Source organism: Electrona antarctica (assembly GCF_951216825.1).
Source record: "Electrona antarctica genome assembly, chromosome: 9".
In the NCBI taxonomy this organism is placed as follows: domain Eukaryota; kingdom Metazoa; phylum Chordata; class Actinopteri; order Myctophiformes; family Myctophidae; genus Electrona; species Electrona antarctica.
The window spans coordinates 48834367-48852572 of record NC_136790.1 but is presented as its reverse complement, the minus strand read 5'-3'; the positions used below and the strand labels follow the sequence as shown (position 1 = coordinate 48852572).

General features: G+C 41.6%; 1 protein-coding gene across 1 annotated transcript in view; it reads left to right on the top strand.

Moving 5' to 3' along the window:
• Nucleotides 1-18206, top strand: part of LOC306930406 (cadherin-22-like) — a 161296-nt gene that overhangs the window by 108503 nt on the left and 34587 nt on the right. The window contains exons 8-9 of the mRNA XM_079511359.1: nucleotides 1478-1614; nucleotides 13329-13450. Coding sequence (XP_079367485.1) covers nucleotides 1478-1614; nucleotides 13329-13450 — 259 coding nt within the window. The remainder of the gene's footprint in view (nucleotides 1-1477; nucleotides 1615-13328; nucleotides 13451-18206) is intronic.

The following is an 18206-nucleotide window of genomic DNA, read 5'->3' as shown; positions in this document are numbered from 1 at the left end:
TATAGTACTACTGTATTACGTACGTACTTGTTTAACACCCCGAGCGGCATGAACGGAGTTCTCCGTCCTATCAATTAGTAACGCCCAGCGCTCAGGACAGAGATTGATCAAAAGGACGGAGATTATTTATCAAAACCGATCACATCGCTCCACAGGCTGGGAGTGTCTGTTGCGCAACATTCAATGTTATTTTCCGTTGGGACGTCATAGAAAATGTTCCCCCCCATTTTAGCTGACGAGATCGAAAATCTTAAAATGTGAATAACTCTTGAACTAAATCATTCCGTTCAATTCTAAGAAAAGATTATGTGTTAGACAGCCCATCACGGTCCCGTCGCTAGTCGCGTTAGAATGAATCATACCTCCCGTTGTTGTTGAACGCTTCGAGAGTGTTTTGGCTACATCAAGCTACTTCAGCCACATCCAGGATAGCATCCGGTCCGTCGCTAAATGTGCTCCGCTGCTATAAATCGCTGGGCGCTCTGATTTAATGGATTATATAACCCCGGGCGTTCGGGGTGTTAACATACTTGTTCCACCGCTGGACACAACTGAGAGAGTGGATAACTCCACCGCAAAAACTTGCACAGTGCCACTAGAGAGAGAACAGATATTAGAGCTGCACAGTTGTTGACTACGATGTGGACTGTGTTTCAAGTGTTGAAAGCATCACTCCTCAAATGAATGGTATTTCAGAACAGTACATGATGCTGTTGACATTCTCTTTATTAATAATACTTTATATAACTCTAGCTGTCATACGATGGCTGCGGGGGTGGTGTGACTGTGAGGAGCCTTTGTGGGAGAGAGATTTAAAAAGCTGCCGTTGCCCTCACTGGTTTAGGTTTAGGGTCTCTGTGGGCATGAGCGAGTCAGCCAGAATACTGTAGTAGAACTAGAAAGGAGAAAATTGGAAAGTGGAAATAAAAAGAAAACCGCCATTGGGTTTTCTGTTGACTTCCCGATGATGTGTTTTGATTTTGCTGGAGCGCACTATGAAATTTTAATGTCTGCTTTCTTGCTCCGGGGTGGGCAGTGAGTAACTAAGCAGGGTCGCACACACTGTGACAGCTTTCTAATAAACGCACTGTAACAGATGATTATTTTTATCCATTTCTTTGGTGGATATGTTTTTTTTTCATCTCTCTATCTTTCTTCTCCCCCTCACCCTCCTCTCTCTCTCTCTCTCTCGCTCTCTCTCTCTCTCTCATCATTAAATATTTTTTACAAGTTGCTCCCGCTCAAAGTAACCTGATATCAACTCTGCCAGTCCTTAGATAACCTCTTTGTTTGTCACAGCGAACGGAAGGATAGCCCAAAAATAATTATAAGTGAGAAGAAAAGAAAAAGGACTGTATTCATTAAATGTCTCAGAATTGGCATTTCACTTGTAAGTATTGTGAGTAATTGTAAGTATTGTGCTCCTCATGCTTTACTGTCTCTCTGTGTGTCTCTCTGTCTCTGTCTCCGGTTGCAGGTTTTCCATTGATCACAGCACGGACCAGGAGAAGATCTTCCATATTGATCCCGTATCGGGTGCCATCACTCTGGGCAAGGTCTTGGATCGAGAGACTGCAGGCTGGCACAACATCACAGTGACTGCAGTGGAAGCAGGTGAGAGACTGCAGGCTGGCACAACATCACAGTGACTGCAGTGGAAGCAGGTGCATCACCTTCCATGTCCTGTAGAGCTTAGTGAACAGAGGCACTCAATAGGATTACGTCCTCATACTGTACTGGTCAGGCCGACCTGTTAGAGTCATCCTCAAAGGATTGCAATGGGCCACCAGTTGATAAGATTTCCGGTTTTATCTCTGGGACCTCGATTTACACTGTGAGTGTTATTTTAACTCTGAGAATTTAGACCCATGGACTTGCAGACAGTGGTGGAAAGTAACTACATTTATTTATTAAGTACTGTAGGCCGATTTAAGGGACACTTCACCCTTTTTGCAAAAAAAGATATGTTAATGACGTTTAGAAGATTTAGAACACTTTCCTGGGGGTCTTTATGTGTGTAATAATGTGGTTTTAGATATTTTAGATTTTAGCAGTGAGACCAGTGTCTCTGATGTCATGGACACTGGGCTCACTTACTCCCTGGACTACATGTTATCTCATTAAGACAGCCCTCCCCCTATCCACAAGGAGGAGCAGTGCACCAAAGCATTATGGGAATTGTAGTCCAGGAAGGAAGTGAGCCCAGTGTCCATGACATCAGAGACACTGGGCTCACTGCTAAAAATCTAAAATATCTAAAACCACATATTACACACATAAAGACCCCCAGGAAAGTGTTCCAAATCTTCTAAATGTCATTAACATCTATTTTTTTTTGCAAAAAGGGTGAAGTGTCCCTTTAAGTACCACTTTGAGGTATTTGTACTTGAGTATTTCCAATACTTTTACTCCTTCTTATGTAGTGGAGTCACTACATTCCAGAGGCAAATACAATATTTTGAAAACATTAGATACTAGTTACTTTGATTATCATTACAAAACATACACTAACAACTTCCAAGCTTTTCGCAATGTGAGCTTATTAAATTGTTTTATACATTTGAAAACTTGAAATAGGACATTCTGCACAATGAGTACTTTTTTACTTGTAGTATTTAAGTACATTTTGATGCCAATACTTACTGTATTTATATATTGCAGTATTGATAGTTTTACTTAAGCAAAACATTTGAGTGCCTTTCCTACCACTTCTTGCAGTCCACTAACTGGGTTGGTAACTCTCAGTCATTTAGCTGGAGACTCCCAGGCTGGAACCTCCTCAAGGACCCCCTGGGGGTCCTGGTATCCCTCAGTGAGAACCAGTGTGTTCGAGACACCATCAAAGTCCTCCCCTATAGTGACTCCATCATTTTACAGCAGTACATTTTCTGCACTTCTCTCCAGACAGTTCATCTCAGTAGAAGTGCTGTGTGATTGTCGGTTAGCGTTAGGCACAGTAAAACGGGTCCATTCGGTACACTTTCAAAGTTATACATTCCGTGACGTGATGTACGGTGAATGAAACTCAGCTGCACATCAGGTGAATCAAGGTTGGGATATGCAGCTGCTGTACTCTCCCCTCCCTCCCACACTCTGTTAGACTCAACAGGGATTCTCACTTCTTTTTTTATTTTTTACAGTTTGACTCTGTAGGAATATAGGCTAGCTACCATGTATAGGAGAGTCTGTGTGTGTGTGTGTGTGTGTGTGTGTGTGTGTGTGTGTGTGTGTGTGTGTGTGTGTGTGTGTGTGTGTGTGTGTGTGTGTGTGTGTGTGTGTGTGTGTGTGTGTGTGTGTGTGTGTGTTTGTGTGTGGGGTCTGTCTGTCTGTCTGTCTGTCTGTCTGTCTGTCTGTCTGTCTGTCTGTCTGTTTGTCTGATTGATTGATTGATTGATTGATTGATTGATTGATTGCGTCAAACGTGGTCCTCTGATCAGATTGACACCTTGCCCATAGATGATTGATGTCACAGACTGGCCACTGATGTCTGAGATCCACAATGGAGCCACGCTGTTCCAATGTGGATTCTGAGGTCCAAATGATTACATTTTTGTATTTCCAGGACCCCCAGTATGACCACAGACAGACCCCCTTTGCGCTTCTTAATTATCAGGTCTCATGGCGTTAAGATCTGGAGGCTTGGTCGATGCTGTTTATCCATTTTGAATGGCCTTATAGCCTTGGTCACGCCTCCAGGTCTCAAGTTAATACGTAAGACCTGGTAATTAAGACCTGGTAATTAAGACGTGCAAAATAGCAACGTTTACAAAAGAACCTAATGGACCAGTTCCAGTTGGTTTATATAGTTGTCAGTTCTGTCAGATGGTTAGCTTGGGATGCCCTGGAACTCCCTCAATGACCACCACATTGAGCCTAGAAAATGAAGCAAATTCAAGCTTCAAGGCTTGAATCAGAGAAATTAGAAATAATAACTCTTCCTCTTCAGTGATCAGTATTGTGACCATGTTGCATCTTGACAAATGTAACACATTAGAAAACAGTAATGTTTATGCATTCCAAACGCACGTTGCACAACTAGTTAGTCAGTGCCCAAGTGATCCGCTAATTAGCAAACAAAATGAAAAACAACAATTATTAAATGTCTGGCAGGCGAATGTGCTCCTGCCTCCTGGCTTAAATCGTTCGATGGAGAAAATCAAGGAAAAGCCCACGCACAATTTATGGGAAAAACATGGCTCTGAGGGGGATTATTTTACATTTAAAATTGTTCTCTCAAAAAGTAAAGTTGGCTTTGTTAAAGCAGTTAAAGCACGCAGACTCACTGACTGCCAAATCATTGCACCTGTCGAATCAAGCGTCCAAACACTTTCTGACTCGAGCTGCCAAAATAGCCAGCAGCTTCCCCGGGGCGGTTCTAGACATGGACCAGGTCACCCTAGGGCGCCCCCTAGAGGGGAGACACCCACTGGAAAATAAGGGTCACTGATTTGAAAATATAATGGAATAGGAACACGAATAAAATAAACCATTCTATAATGCAATAGTTAGATGTTCTTCATGCGAGCACAATGTATGTCTGTAGTCTACTGTGTAGGGCATGGCGTTGAGTCTTTCCTACAGTAATCTTTGTCTAATAACCACATGAACCCAGCTAGCATCCCTAGGGATTTGTAGTTTGGCAAATCTTTGGCAAAGAGAAGTGTAGAGGGAAAAAGGGAGGGCGACAATGGGAAGTATCTATGGTTTAATTGGTTAATACATCATTGTAGCATAAATTCAATATGTAATGCAATATTCTGCTGGTGTTATGGCATCCGTCTTTCTGGAAGAGGAGAAAGAAAACATTATTGTTTCTCACGACTTGTGAGCGGAAACAATCCTGTGATCTCGCTTGATCTTCCTGGATAGTTTTGTCATAAGTAAGAGATAGACAGAGAGTGAACAATGCAATAACTCCATATGCTGCGGCATTCGCAGTAACCTTTACGCGTTTGTGTGTGTGTGTGTGTGTGTGTGTGTGTGTGTGTGTGTGTGTGTGTGTGTGTGTGTGTGTGTGTGTGTGTGTGTGTGTGTGTGTGTGTGTGTGTGTGTGTGCGTGCGTGCGTGCGTGCGTGCGTGCGTGCGTGCGTGCGTGCGTGCGTGCGTGCGTGCGTGCGTGCGTGCGTGTGTGCGTGTGCGCATCCATGTGCATGGAAGGATGGCTGTATGTATTCTCTACCTTTATGCAATCTCTAAGGAGTGGATGTAGTGATTTGGGGATTGTATGTAATGCAAAAGAGATTGCATTCTGCATTGTAATAGTTCCCCTGCTCGACACCAGGTGAGAGAGAGTGCACGATGAAATGGAGCAGTCTTTCTTCCTCTGAATTCCTTACGTCTCTTGGTTCCTTTTTACCATCCCATGTAGCCATAGATACAATAGATTCATGCAAACTGTAGCCCCTCAGCAAAACATTTTCAAATGAAATTTAAATTAGTTTTGTGAGGCATAAATTTAGAGCCATAATTCTCAAGACAAATTGTGTTCTTTTGTATTCCTCTTTATGCTTGTCATGACTGTAGGCACATTTTAATGTTAATTGGCCGTCAGAGACACAAACACAAGGGTGCACACATGCATGCACGCACGCACATACACAAACAGACACACGTGCGCGCGCTTCCAATATTGAGCATAAACACACAAGCCTGTACTTGACAGATAAAGCCTCTCGCACAAACTTCCAGACAAGTGGAGTCATTGGTTGATTCCATCGGAATTACAATCCTGTAAATGGGCCTGCGTTGCTTATCGGCAAGTCTGCAACTTGCTCATTGAGTCCAGAGTGTGTTATGAGCAGCGATAGAGAGAGAGAGAGAGAGGGGTAGAGATAGACAGAAGAGTGAAGGAAGGCGTCTGTGGGAGAAAGAGGGGGTGTGAAGCAGTAAAGTAGAAGAATATTTTTGACAGAAGGCTTAATTTTCTCCATAGTGATTTTGTTATTTTAGTATTTTTCTTATTTTATTCATAGTAGAGCTCAGCCATTATAAGCCTGCAGAGCCAAGAGGACAGGATACTTTACTTTATTCGTTTATTTAGTCGGGACAATGTATATTAATGAACATTACATTAAAAATGCAGTGTAAATATACCAGATTTAGCAAAACATGCTAATTTCCATCTGCAGTCCTCAGACATTGAACATCAAACAATACAAACAGGACTGACATACAGGTACAGGACAAAGCCTAGTATTTGTAGGCTGACACCCTGACCTCTTGGCTACTTTCCAATTGGCCCTTTGAACACCTGTGGTGCAGGTGAATAATTAGGGATTGTGCCACAGTGTCGTGTAGTTTTAACGACACCCTGAGGGTGTTGGAAAGTAGCCAACACGCACGCACGCACGCACGCACACACACACACACACTCACATGCACGTGCACGCGTGCACACACATGCACATGCACACTCCTGCCTAGAGGCCAAGGAAAAAACTTTGCCCTGCATTTTTCACAATCGCCTCCACAAGGAGGCCGACTTATGTAAAACACATTTTTTGATATTGCTCCTTCGGTCGGTACACATGATCTCTATATTCATGTGATCGAGAGAGATCTGTTAGATTTTTTGTACTTTTTTGTATCCCATCCTATATTACTCCTACAAATGTATTCCAATAAGCACATAAATCGGTACACATTGGTCCTCATTCACAAAGGAGAAATACGCCAGAGTGTAACGGAAGCGTAAAGGCCATGCGTATAGATAGCGGAAAATCTGTCCGATCACGCTACGGTTAAGTCCCGTGTGATTCAGGGAACCAGGTGTAATCACTTCATTTGTGCGGATCGGCGAGTGTATCATTTCCGCATTTTTTCCAAGCGATTCGCCTGGTGTCGCCTGGTTTGATGGAACATCCACGACCATGGCAACAGGAAATATCGAAATACGTCATCATAGACTGCACAGAGGATTCCCAAGTTTTAAATTATATACAACAGCCGCGATGAGCTTGTAGAGCAGTTAATTTTGACAGGCGGGTCTCTGCACGGACAGATCTTCAAGCAAACAGTGCGAGTTATATGTATATATTATATTATGAACGAAACTTGCCAACTTGGCACGCATTGCTTCACTCCTTGTTAAATGTCGTTAATTAATAAGTTAACTGATGTTACAGTTACTTTCACATAATGAGAAAGAAGTTAATTTGTACTGTTCAACTTCACCACACGATCAAATGCTATATTAAAACTCGGCAATGATAAAAGGCCCTATTATTGATTAGTCTACTGCGGTGATTGATTCCCTGCCCTGCACTGTCGGATTTGGAAAGCAAATATACGGACATGCATGGACACAGGACATATTTTCTTTCTTTTTTTTCTTGTGGGATTTGGACTAAAGGCTATATTTCATCCGGTTGTATGTTTCCTCAGCTGCAGGTAAGAGTTGGCTATTCTGTGTGGCGTCCGCATGTGATCAATATACATTATTATAAATTAATACCACGACGCAAATGGAGGCAGATAGGTGCTTGCAGCAAAGGCATTTAGGCCTACGTGAAACTTTAATTGGCTGAGTCTTTGTCAACATGCTGATCAGCGAGTTACAGTGGCAATAATAATCATCATCAACAGCCTTTCTTGTCTGTCTGTCCGTCATGTTTGTGAACAAGCGTGAGTGGAGGTGAGCTGGCTTAAAACTATGATATGACTGGCCGACTTTCAAACACGCTGATGCCATTCATTCAAATAGGCTAATGTGGTCTTCTATTTTTTATATAGGGCTAATCCCCCCCCCCCCCAACCCTCACACCGACAGTCAGACTGACTCAAAGGAGCTCCGTAACAAAACAATTTCAATAGGCCTATACTGCAGACATTACTACACTAAACAACATTGGATTCGTACAGTGCAGAATGCAGATAAGTGTATGTTCTTATTATAATTGTGAGTTTGTTTTTTAACATGCAGCGCGAGTCCGCGAGACTGCGAGAGCCGATCTACAAGCTCACAGCGCGTTGCACTGCGAGTAGAAAGCTGTCAAGTGAGCAGCGCAATCGCGCATGCTAGAAATATCCTAATAAATAAATAAAAAAGGTGTCGGGCTTGCAGGGGCAGTTTCTGTATGGGACTCTAGGCTAACCTGCCTCTAGAATGCATGCATTTAGGCATACAAGTGATACTTGGCTTTTATATAGGCTATCATTTTTTTATGTGCGACCAATGTTGGGGACACATGCCTTGCCTACATATTTTATCTGAGGTTTGGGGACTTTTAATTGATTCAGCATGAAGACTAAAGCCTTCTTAATACATCTACGCAAGCCGTACACGACCCTCTGAGCTGGCGCAGCTTTCAGCGGAATTTCCGACCAACCCACGTCACCGTCAAGTTCACGTTCAAGTTCATGAATTCCCACGTAATGTGGGAATCCACGTAAATGCCTGTCCGCTCACGCTCCGCTCACGTAACGTCACTTTATGAGCGTAAACGCCGTTGTGAATGAGGACCATTATCTCTATAGTCATGTGATCAAGGTGGATCTGTCCGATTTTTCATATTCCATCCTGATTGGTGAATTCCAAACATTGCCGGCCCACAAGACCTGTGCTTCGAGGAGCACTTTTCTTTCTTCTTTTTTTTAATGCTTTTTTTAAAACTACAGTACATTTAAAGTACATTTTGAATTATTTTACTTGTAACAGAGTATTTCTATATTACAGTATTGATACTTTTACTTGAGTAAAAAATGTGAGTACTTTTTTCACCACTGCTTGAACTCTCCCTGCCAGGGAACAAAAAGCGTCCTGTGTACTGCATGGTTGTCTCCTTTACTGCACTGTCATGAGCCACAGTACTGCATGGTTGTCTCCTTTACTGCACTGTCACGAGCCACAGTACTGCATGGTTGTCTCCTTTACTGCACTGTCACGAGCCACAGTACTGCATGGTTGTCTCCTTTACTGCACTGTCACGAGCCACAGTACTGCATGGTTGTCTCCTTTACTGCACTGTCACGAGCCACAGTACTGCATGGTTGTCTCCTTTACTGCACTGTCACGAGCCACAGTACTGCATGGTTGTCTCCTTTACTGCACTGTCACGAGCCACAGTACTGCATGGTTGTCTTTACTGCACTGTCACGAGCCACAGTACTGCACGGTTGTCTTTACTGCACTGTCACGAGCCACAGTACTGCATGGTTGTCTCCTTTACTGCACTGTCACGAGCCACAGTACTGCATGGTTGTCTCCTTTACTGCACAGTCACGAGCCACAGTACTGCATGGTTGTCTCCTTTACTGCACTGTCACGAGCCACGGTACTGCATGGGTGTCTCCTTTACTGCACTGTCACGAGCCACGGTACTCCTAGTAAAAATCAGCCTTAACTGTTGCCACTCCCCATATAGGGCGACTGTGGCTCAAGAGGTAGAGCAGGTCGTCCAATGATCCATGGGTCGGCGGTTCGAATCCCGGCTCCTCCTGTCTACATGTCGAAGTGTCCTTGGGCAAGACACTGAACCCCAAATTGCTCCCGATGTGCTGACTGGTACCTTGCATGGCTTCCGCCGCAATCGGTGTATGAATGTGTGTGTGAATGGGTGAATGTAATGTGCAATCTATGTAAAGCGCCTTGGATAAAGGTGCTATATAAATGCACCATTTACCATTTATTTTATTTACCAAACCTATTGCATCATAGACACCTGTCAATGTGATTGTAACAGGAAAGGAGTTGTTGACCTTAAAGAAACTGCTCCTTTTTGAGGAGGATATCTATTATCCAGAGGATCATGTGGGGATCAACCTGGAGATCTTTCAGCTTATAGTGCAGAGGATGTGAGGCTGCATGCAGTTGAAAGCCGAGGAAAGGCCCTCAAATAGTCATAGCCTGTGGCTGTGCTGCCCCCCCCCCCCCCCCCCCATATTATTGTGTAATTACTTTAAAAAGATGAAAATATCAACAATAGCCTATCAAAGAGTTCACAACACAACTTGCAGAGCGTTTATTTGCTAGATAAATAATTTATTTTAATTAAATGATGTTTAAATATATATTTTTAAAGGAGCATTCAGTGATTTGGGTGATTTGGAAAACCACCCAGTCCGCCCCGGTAACAAAATGTGCACATGCCACACTCTACAGTGGGGGGAAGTGCAACAGGCCAACAGCATGTGCACCAAGGCCCGCCCCCACTCGATCATGATTGGAGGAAGGCCCCTCTCATCCTGATTGGATGAAGGCTTTGCCACCCGCCACCAAAACTGAAACTAGGGTTTTTTGACCCCAGGGGCTCACTGGGGACAGGGAGGAACTCCTTATATGGTCAGCACACTCTATAGTAGGGAGGATTATCCAGAAAAAAAGAAAAATAAGTGATATTTGAATTAAGTCAAATCACTGAATATACCTTTAATGTTTTTATATCTGTATTTGTTTCTTCTCCTTTCCAATTGGCCTCTGTGACTGCCTAATAGTTTGCAAACCAAATTGTCCCACTGGGGCGATAAAGACTGTCAAATCTGCCAAATAAAGACTGGCAAATCTGCCAATCGAGCTCGTTGTCAACAGCTCTCAGCTGGTGCGGAGGATGAGGTCAAACCTCCATGTGTAGTTTTGAAGTGTTTTAAGTACAGTATACTACGTAGCCTACGTACATTTGAGTGTTAGCTGGGATTCATTTGGCTGTATTGCTTCTAATGAGAGACATGGAGTGCCACTGCAACGCGTCCATTAAGTTCCTGGCACTCAAAGCTATATGAAGAGCAACTCATTGACTTTTACATTCATTTGGTCCCATTGTGGAAATTCATAAACATTTACTGACATAGACATAGCTGAATTGCCATTTTATTATCAAGTCACTTTATTAGTATAATAAAGCATTTATTTCATATGACAAGCACAGACTCAATGTGCTTAAAAAGTGACACAAATTTAACACATGATTAACATGCAAGAATGAATTAATAGTTTTTTAAAATAACTACACACAGTTTGTGAGAATAGGTAGGTTTTTAGTTTGCTTTTAAAAGAAGACAATGTTGTAACAAACCTTAAATCAACTGGTATAGAATTCCACAGAGTAGGACCATAGTGACTGAAAGCACCATAACCTGATGTAGAGTTTGTCCCGTGCATAGTGAGGAGATTGTATGATCTTTGTATGTACTGTATTGTACTTTCAAAATGACCTGCTCAACAAGATCTACCCACCAAAAGATATTCATATCATTGCTGAAAATAGTTTAAAATGGAAATAGTTTTTGTAACTTTTTAATGCTACGCTAAGTATTCCATTGTGGCTTAACAGGCCATTTTTTATATCAATCAATCAATCAATCAATCAATCAATAAAGTCACCTTACTTCAAGTGTCAAATTATTATTATTATTATTTTTAAATTATATAATTATATAATGTCAGTTAGATCGCATGTCATGTGATCTAACTGGACAGCCTTTGTGATCTATAGATCGCGATCTTTGGGAACCCCTGATCTAAGGGTTCTGGTTGGAATGTATGGGTCAAGCATGTCAGAATCGTAGGAAGGAGCTCAGCTAAGCCATTTATAGATTTAAAGACAATGAGAAGCACTTTAAAATATATTAAAAAAAATTAACTGGGAGCCAGTGAAGAAAAGATAAAACAGCAGTAATATGTTATTAGCAAAGGAAGTAAAAACTCAAGACCTATTGATTTAGATGCCGACCCCACTGTGTGTACTGGATCTAACACTTTGAGGACATTATGCAAAATGAGTATTTTTACTTTTGGTACTTTAAGTACATTTTGTTACCAATTCTTTTGTACTTTTACTCAAGTACATTTTGAATACCGGGACTATTACTTGTAGTATTGCAGTATTGATACTTTTACTTAAGTAAAACATTTGAGTACTTTTTCCACCACTGTGTATATTACAGTATGTGCCAGTTTCCCTGTTTCTGTGATCCATAACTATACTTAGTTGTGCACCAGAGATGTGCACGTGTTGTTGTGAGCTTGTAGATCGGCTTTTCTTTGTGCACACCACCCACGCTCAACTGTGTTCAGTTAAATATTACCCAGGCGTCATCCTCTCTGTTTGAAGCTGCTACTCAAAGTGCATTAAGTACATTAACCGCATGGTAACAGCTGTTGGTTATACTGTTAGACACATAAACTATGCTGTAATTAGCCAGCATATCTACACCCTGTGGCTATTGCAATTAGGGGGTGATCGCACATAAAGAAAGTAGATAACTTATTTAGAGGAGAATGGGTCCTTTATTTAAATCTCTGCTCCCTCGCTCGCTTGCTCCTTTTGTCAGACATAATCATGCGATTAACAATGGGAATTAAGATTCAAGGAGTAGTACAGAGCATTTGAAGTGGGTTTTAATTGTGTTAATTAGGCAATATTCTTGCCTCCTATGTTTAAGATTGTAGCCATAGCTTTGAGGGTGTTGCGTGTGTTAACTAACTATATTCTATTATTGCACTAATTTTAATCTTAAAAGAAAAAGGTAGAACATATGGTGACATTTATTTGTCATTAGCATTCAAACCAAGAGGTGCCTGTTGCACTTCAACTAATTAAACAGCCATACTATTTTCTCCATTATTGTATGTTAAGGCCCGGGGAGTGAAAATGGGCTCACAGGGGTGATGCTTGTGTCACTTGTTGAGTCGTTGCCAAGTTGTAGAACAACAGTAGAAATTGAGGTGCTTGCGTGGGGGATCCAGGTTTGTATCCTGCGTGGATAGGAGGTGAATCTCACAGATTGCAGCTTTAAGGTTTGTCTAGAAAGTGATTGAGGTCATGGATAGAACTTTGGGAGTCTTGAGATTTAAAACCTCTTATCCCTCAGCACCAATGCCAAACCTCAACCGGCTGCCTCATGATGGAAATGATGTCTGACTCTGAATGGTCAAAATATAGAGAAGTTTGCACTGTAAATTCAAGGCTTACTAGGACTGAAGATGGATGCGAGAGGCTAGCATGAAAGTCCATAAACAAAAGAAAGGTTCACAAGAAAATGAACAAAATGGGGTTAATTTTCTTTCTTCATCTTCTTGTGTTGTAATAATAATCAAAATCTACAAAGTAACTAGTAACTATACTTTTCAAATAAATGTAGTGGAGTAAAAGTACAATATTTGGATCTGAGATGTAGTGAAGTAGAAGTAAACGTATTGGAAATTGGAAATAATCAAGTAAAGTACAAAAACCTCAAAATTGTCTTCTCTAGATAACTAGACCATGATGTCTCATTGTCTTCTCTAGATAACCAGACCATGATGTCTCATTGTCTTCTCTAGATAACCAGACCATGATGTATCATTGTCTTCTCTAGATAACCAGACCATGATGTCTCATTGTCTTCTGTAGATAACCAGACCATGATGTCCCACTCAGTGGTCAGTATCCGTATCCTGGATGTGAATGACAATCCTCCAGAACTGGCAACGCCATATGAAGCTTCCATCTGTGAAGACGCCAAGCCTGGTCAGGTAGGCTTTTCAAAATGGTCCGGAAACAGAATCACAAGCGCTTTGTGAGCACTTTGTCCTAGCCTTGGTGCCTTTGGTTCCTGTATGTCAAAGATTCAAGAAGTGAATAAGAGTAAAATTGTTTGATTTGGATTCCCCAGCACAGCCTTGTAGCAGCAATAGTAAAACTACAGTAAAATATAAAAGAACATAGTCAAAGTGAGGTAGGCGGTAGGCACTATATTTTTAGGCATGTTTGATATACTTTGTTTTGTCACATTAACTCAGGTTAGCAACATTATTCCGATGGCGCGTTGGTCCGACTCGCCCCATTACTAGGCAGCTCAACAGTGCCACTTTAGGTCACCGAACGGTATTGCCGTATTCAAGCCGACATACAGAGACATACATACTTACATACGGACACACATACCTGTTCATTGGAGTGGTTAGGCACCGCAAAACAAATACAATAAAAATAGCAGTTCTAGATCATCAAATCTTGATCATCAAATCTCAAACATAAAACATTGAAATATGGAAATACACGGTTTGTGCAGAAATAGGAAATGCTGTTTCTGGTGAAGATAACGTGTCTATGGTATGTATCCACCTCTGATAAATCATTGTTTCTGGTGAAGATAACGTGTCTATGGTATGTATCTACCTCTGATAAATCATTCTGTTTCTGGTGAAGATAACGTGTCTATGGTATGTATCCACCTCTGATAAATCATTGTTTCTGGTGAAGATAACGTGTCTATGGTATGTATCCACCTCTGATAAATCATTGTTTATGGTGAAGATAACGTGTCTATGGTATGTATCCACCTCTGATAAATCATTTCAGACGCTGTACTTCCACCAGGGTCTTGCCAGGTACTGGTGTTTGGAGAGCAATCACCTTGTCATTTATATTCCTTCTTCTTCTTTTGTTTTCTTCCTACTACGACAGCCAATCACCATGCCTCGCCTCGCTTGTCTGAACTGTTTCATTATGGCATGCTGCTGGTTTGGCTCTTTTTTCAATTGGACAGCATGATCTATCTGACACTTTGTTCCAGAGGCAATTTAGAAACTCTGCCGTTGGCCGCAGAAAGGCACAATTTGCCAAAGTGTACTGGTGCCAGCAGTGATGTAAAATAACTAAGTACATTTACTTAAGTACTGCAGTTAAGTACAATTTTTAGGTATTTTTTAGGCTAGTTTACTGGAGTATTTCCAATTTCCAATACTTTTACATCTAAATATTGTACTTTTACTCCACTACATTTATTTGAAAACTTTAGTTACTAGTTACTTTATAGATCACACTTGTAAAAGAGACTCAATGTGGTTTTTACTGGTTAAATAAAGGTTAAATAAATAAAATAAAATAGATTTTGATTATTATTATTATTATTATTATAATTATTACAAAACATACATTAGCCACTTCAGCCCTATATACATTTTGGCCATTTGAAAATAGCCAATCTACAAGCTCACAATGCATTTTGTATACATTTGAAAACATGAAACGGGCATTCTGCATAATAAGTACTTTTACATTTGGTACTTTTAGGTTCATTTTGATGCCAATACTTTTGTACATTTTAAATTCCGGACTTTTACTATTTCTAATATATTACAGTATTGATAGATAAACATGTGAGTACTTTTTCCACAACGGGGTGCCAGAAAGTGGTTCCCTGCTGTTTTTCACCCCAAACAGGAAGATTTATTCTGCATTTCTTGATGCAAGATGCAGATTGAAAGTGAGATGGGTGAATACTTTGCCGATTTCAATGTTGGATTTCTGTATAAATCAGCAATATGGTTGGTTTAAATAAATAAGGCTTCGGGGGATCTCGGTTTCCAGCGTAGGTCAGAGTGTTACGCCTGCCAAAACTGTTGCTGCGTGCTAGTTCACAAGGGGATTGTAACACATCGTTCAGTATTTCATCTCTTACTACATTGTACATGATCTATCTGCGAAGGATGCACAAAGATTCGAATCATTTCACAGTCAGTTCATTATAAATACATGACTTGAAAGTTCTATCTCATAACGTTTGGTTTATTTGGTTAATAAAGTTAAACTCCAGAATGAATTTTGCGTACAACACTATCTGACACTGTTCAAACTGTAGAGGCTGTCAAAACAGAGGTTCTCAGCGTGTGATCCGGGGACCCCCAGGGGTCCTTGAGGTGATTCCAGGGGGTCCCCAGCTAAATGGTTGATAGTTAGGAACCAAATGGACCGTGATGATATTGTAACCATTTAAACTCTCTCAGAGTTTAAATAACACTGTAGATTGGGGGGTCCCAGGGATAATAATCGTATTAAATGGTGCCTAATGCATAATCAAATTGATGTGTAGTTTAATTGTTTAGTAGCCGTATACCTCCTGCGTCCTCCCACCAATCACCTTTAGAAATGGACAGAGTCATTAACAGTATTTTACTCTCTGTACTTATAGTCAACAGGCCCGAGGCTCAGTTGGACCCAATTGACATTTGCAGAGCAGAGGAATAATTAAAAAAGCAAGGCATTAAAGTGGGGCCCTCCATGCTGGAAGCTACATTTACATGTGTAATGAGGCTTAGGCCTCCCCTCCTCTTGATCTGCAGACTTTACTGCTTATAGCTTCTCTGTGCCTTCGCAACCCCACCACCTGGCTCTGCACCCCCCCCCCCCCCCCCCCCCCATCATGAACATTGTCTGGTCTGATCTCGCTCACTACCACACACCTTGCTACGTCTTCCATCTGGGCGAGGCATTGACCATTGACCTTCAACTCCTAATCATACAGAGACAATTAGTCTTCCGACCAAAAAAAGAAGGAAAAAAAGGTTCCTTGTCGTGCTCGCGGCATTGTAAACGAAGCAAGGTTTGTTAATGTTCTCATCAGAGAGGAATGCACTTAAATATTTCACAGAGTAATTATGGGCCAGAGGGAGAACGATCTGCACACCTGGAGGGACACGTGCACCTGTCTGTCTGTCTGTCTGTCTGTCTGTCTGTCTGTCTGTCTGTCTGTCTGTCTGTCTGTCTGTCTGTCTGTCTGTCTGTCTGTCTGTCTGTCTGTCTGTCTGTCTGTCTGTCTGTCTGTCTGCCTGCCTGCCTGCCTGCCTGCCTGCCTGCCTGCCTGCCTGTCGGTCGGTCGGTCGTATTGGTTTTGCACTTAGTGTCTCAGTCCTGTGGTCTTTCACTCTCTAACCCTGTGTTTGTCCTTTTAATATATATTCTGGGGAGTTCTGTCAGACTTGACTGCTGAGATTGAAAATGTGTTAGCCTGGGGTCAGAGACTTTCTAGCGATAATTCTCACCCCTGAGGGAATACAACCGGCTGAGCCTTTGAGAAAACGCTGTCTCTTCCATCTTGTTGTTTTTTATTTTTTTATTTTTATGATAACAAAACAAAAGCTAATAATAATGAAAAATGAGACGGCCGGGCGTATGTTTTAGAATGTAATAATGTTATAGACCCAGGGATTTGCCTTGTATAGGTGTCTGTCTTTAATGTTTTAGAATGTAATAATGTTATAGACCCAGGGATTTGCCTTGTGCAGGTTTAATGCACCAGAGCTATGTACAGTGGTAGTTTATTGTTTCTCGCTCTGTTTTTGTGGCAGGGATAGGGTTTTATTTGTATTGATCAAGTTCCAGCGCTCAGGGAAAACTGAATCACTGAATCAATCCATTAATGAATTACTCCAGCCATATAGATGGTGGTTGAAAACAAACCTCCCCGTAGAGAGCGACTGGCAGCAATGAAGTCATAACTCACTCACTTTGCCACTCGATTATGCACATACCCTCAATCTTTGATTTGAACCAGGCTTTAATCTGCCAGTAATCTGCCCAATACTGCAAAAATATCTTCACCAACAGATGCCACTTTTCTTGGGAAAAATTATCTTCTTGGCAAAATTATCTCTTCTCATCGTGTCTCAAAGCAGAAGCATGAATGGCTGATGAATCTCTGTTGTCCATTAGAAATCTCCCGATGAAGAGGGCCGTCTCTTACCGTCGGTACATCTGACACTATCTGATAGCAGAGCAGCTTTAAGATCTGTGCCAGGTTGATGCTATCTGTTTGATGAGCATGTGGATGAAATCTATCAATTAACATGATGATGTTGTCTTGGCTTGTCTAGGGCATTAACGTTTCAATCCATAACCTTTTCAGTGAATACAATTTTAACCACTTAAACTCCAGACCCCAGTACAGGCCGCCAGGGGTCTGTGTATTTGGCCCCTTCCTTTTTGAGTGGTGCAACCACTCCCTTACGGAGTTATGTGTGTGGGTGGCTGGCTGGGTATAGCTGGCTGGGTGGGTGCCTGCCTGGCTGGCTGGGTATGAGCACGAAAACAGCATGGTTGTTTTTCACCACCTGCGCGCAACCACCTAACACACACACAAACACACACGCACATATTAACTGTATATATGATGATTTCCTGAATGTTCGCTTATTATGACATGCCCAGAATATGGACACTAGCATGTTATCAAACTTAGCGTAGGCTATGTTAATACAATAACTTCTGCATTGGGTGGAGGTGGTCATTTAGATCCTGGGTATAGGACCTTTATGTAGTACCTCTTGACAAGAGGTACTGCATAAAGCTCAAAGGGAAATATATCGCCTTCCCAACTGGGCTCTCTGTTTAGCTCAAGAGTAGAAATCCTGGCACCCGCGTGAGGGTTCCACCGTTCGTATATTCCAAGTAGGAATAAGTCAGATTTAAGTCTTGGATCTAAACAATAGAACAGCAGTAATACAAATA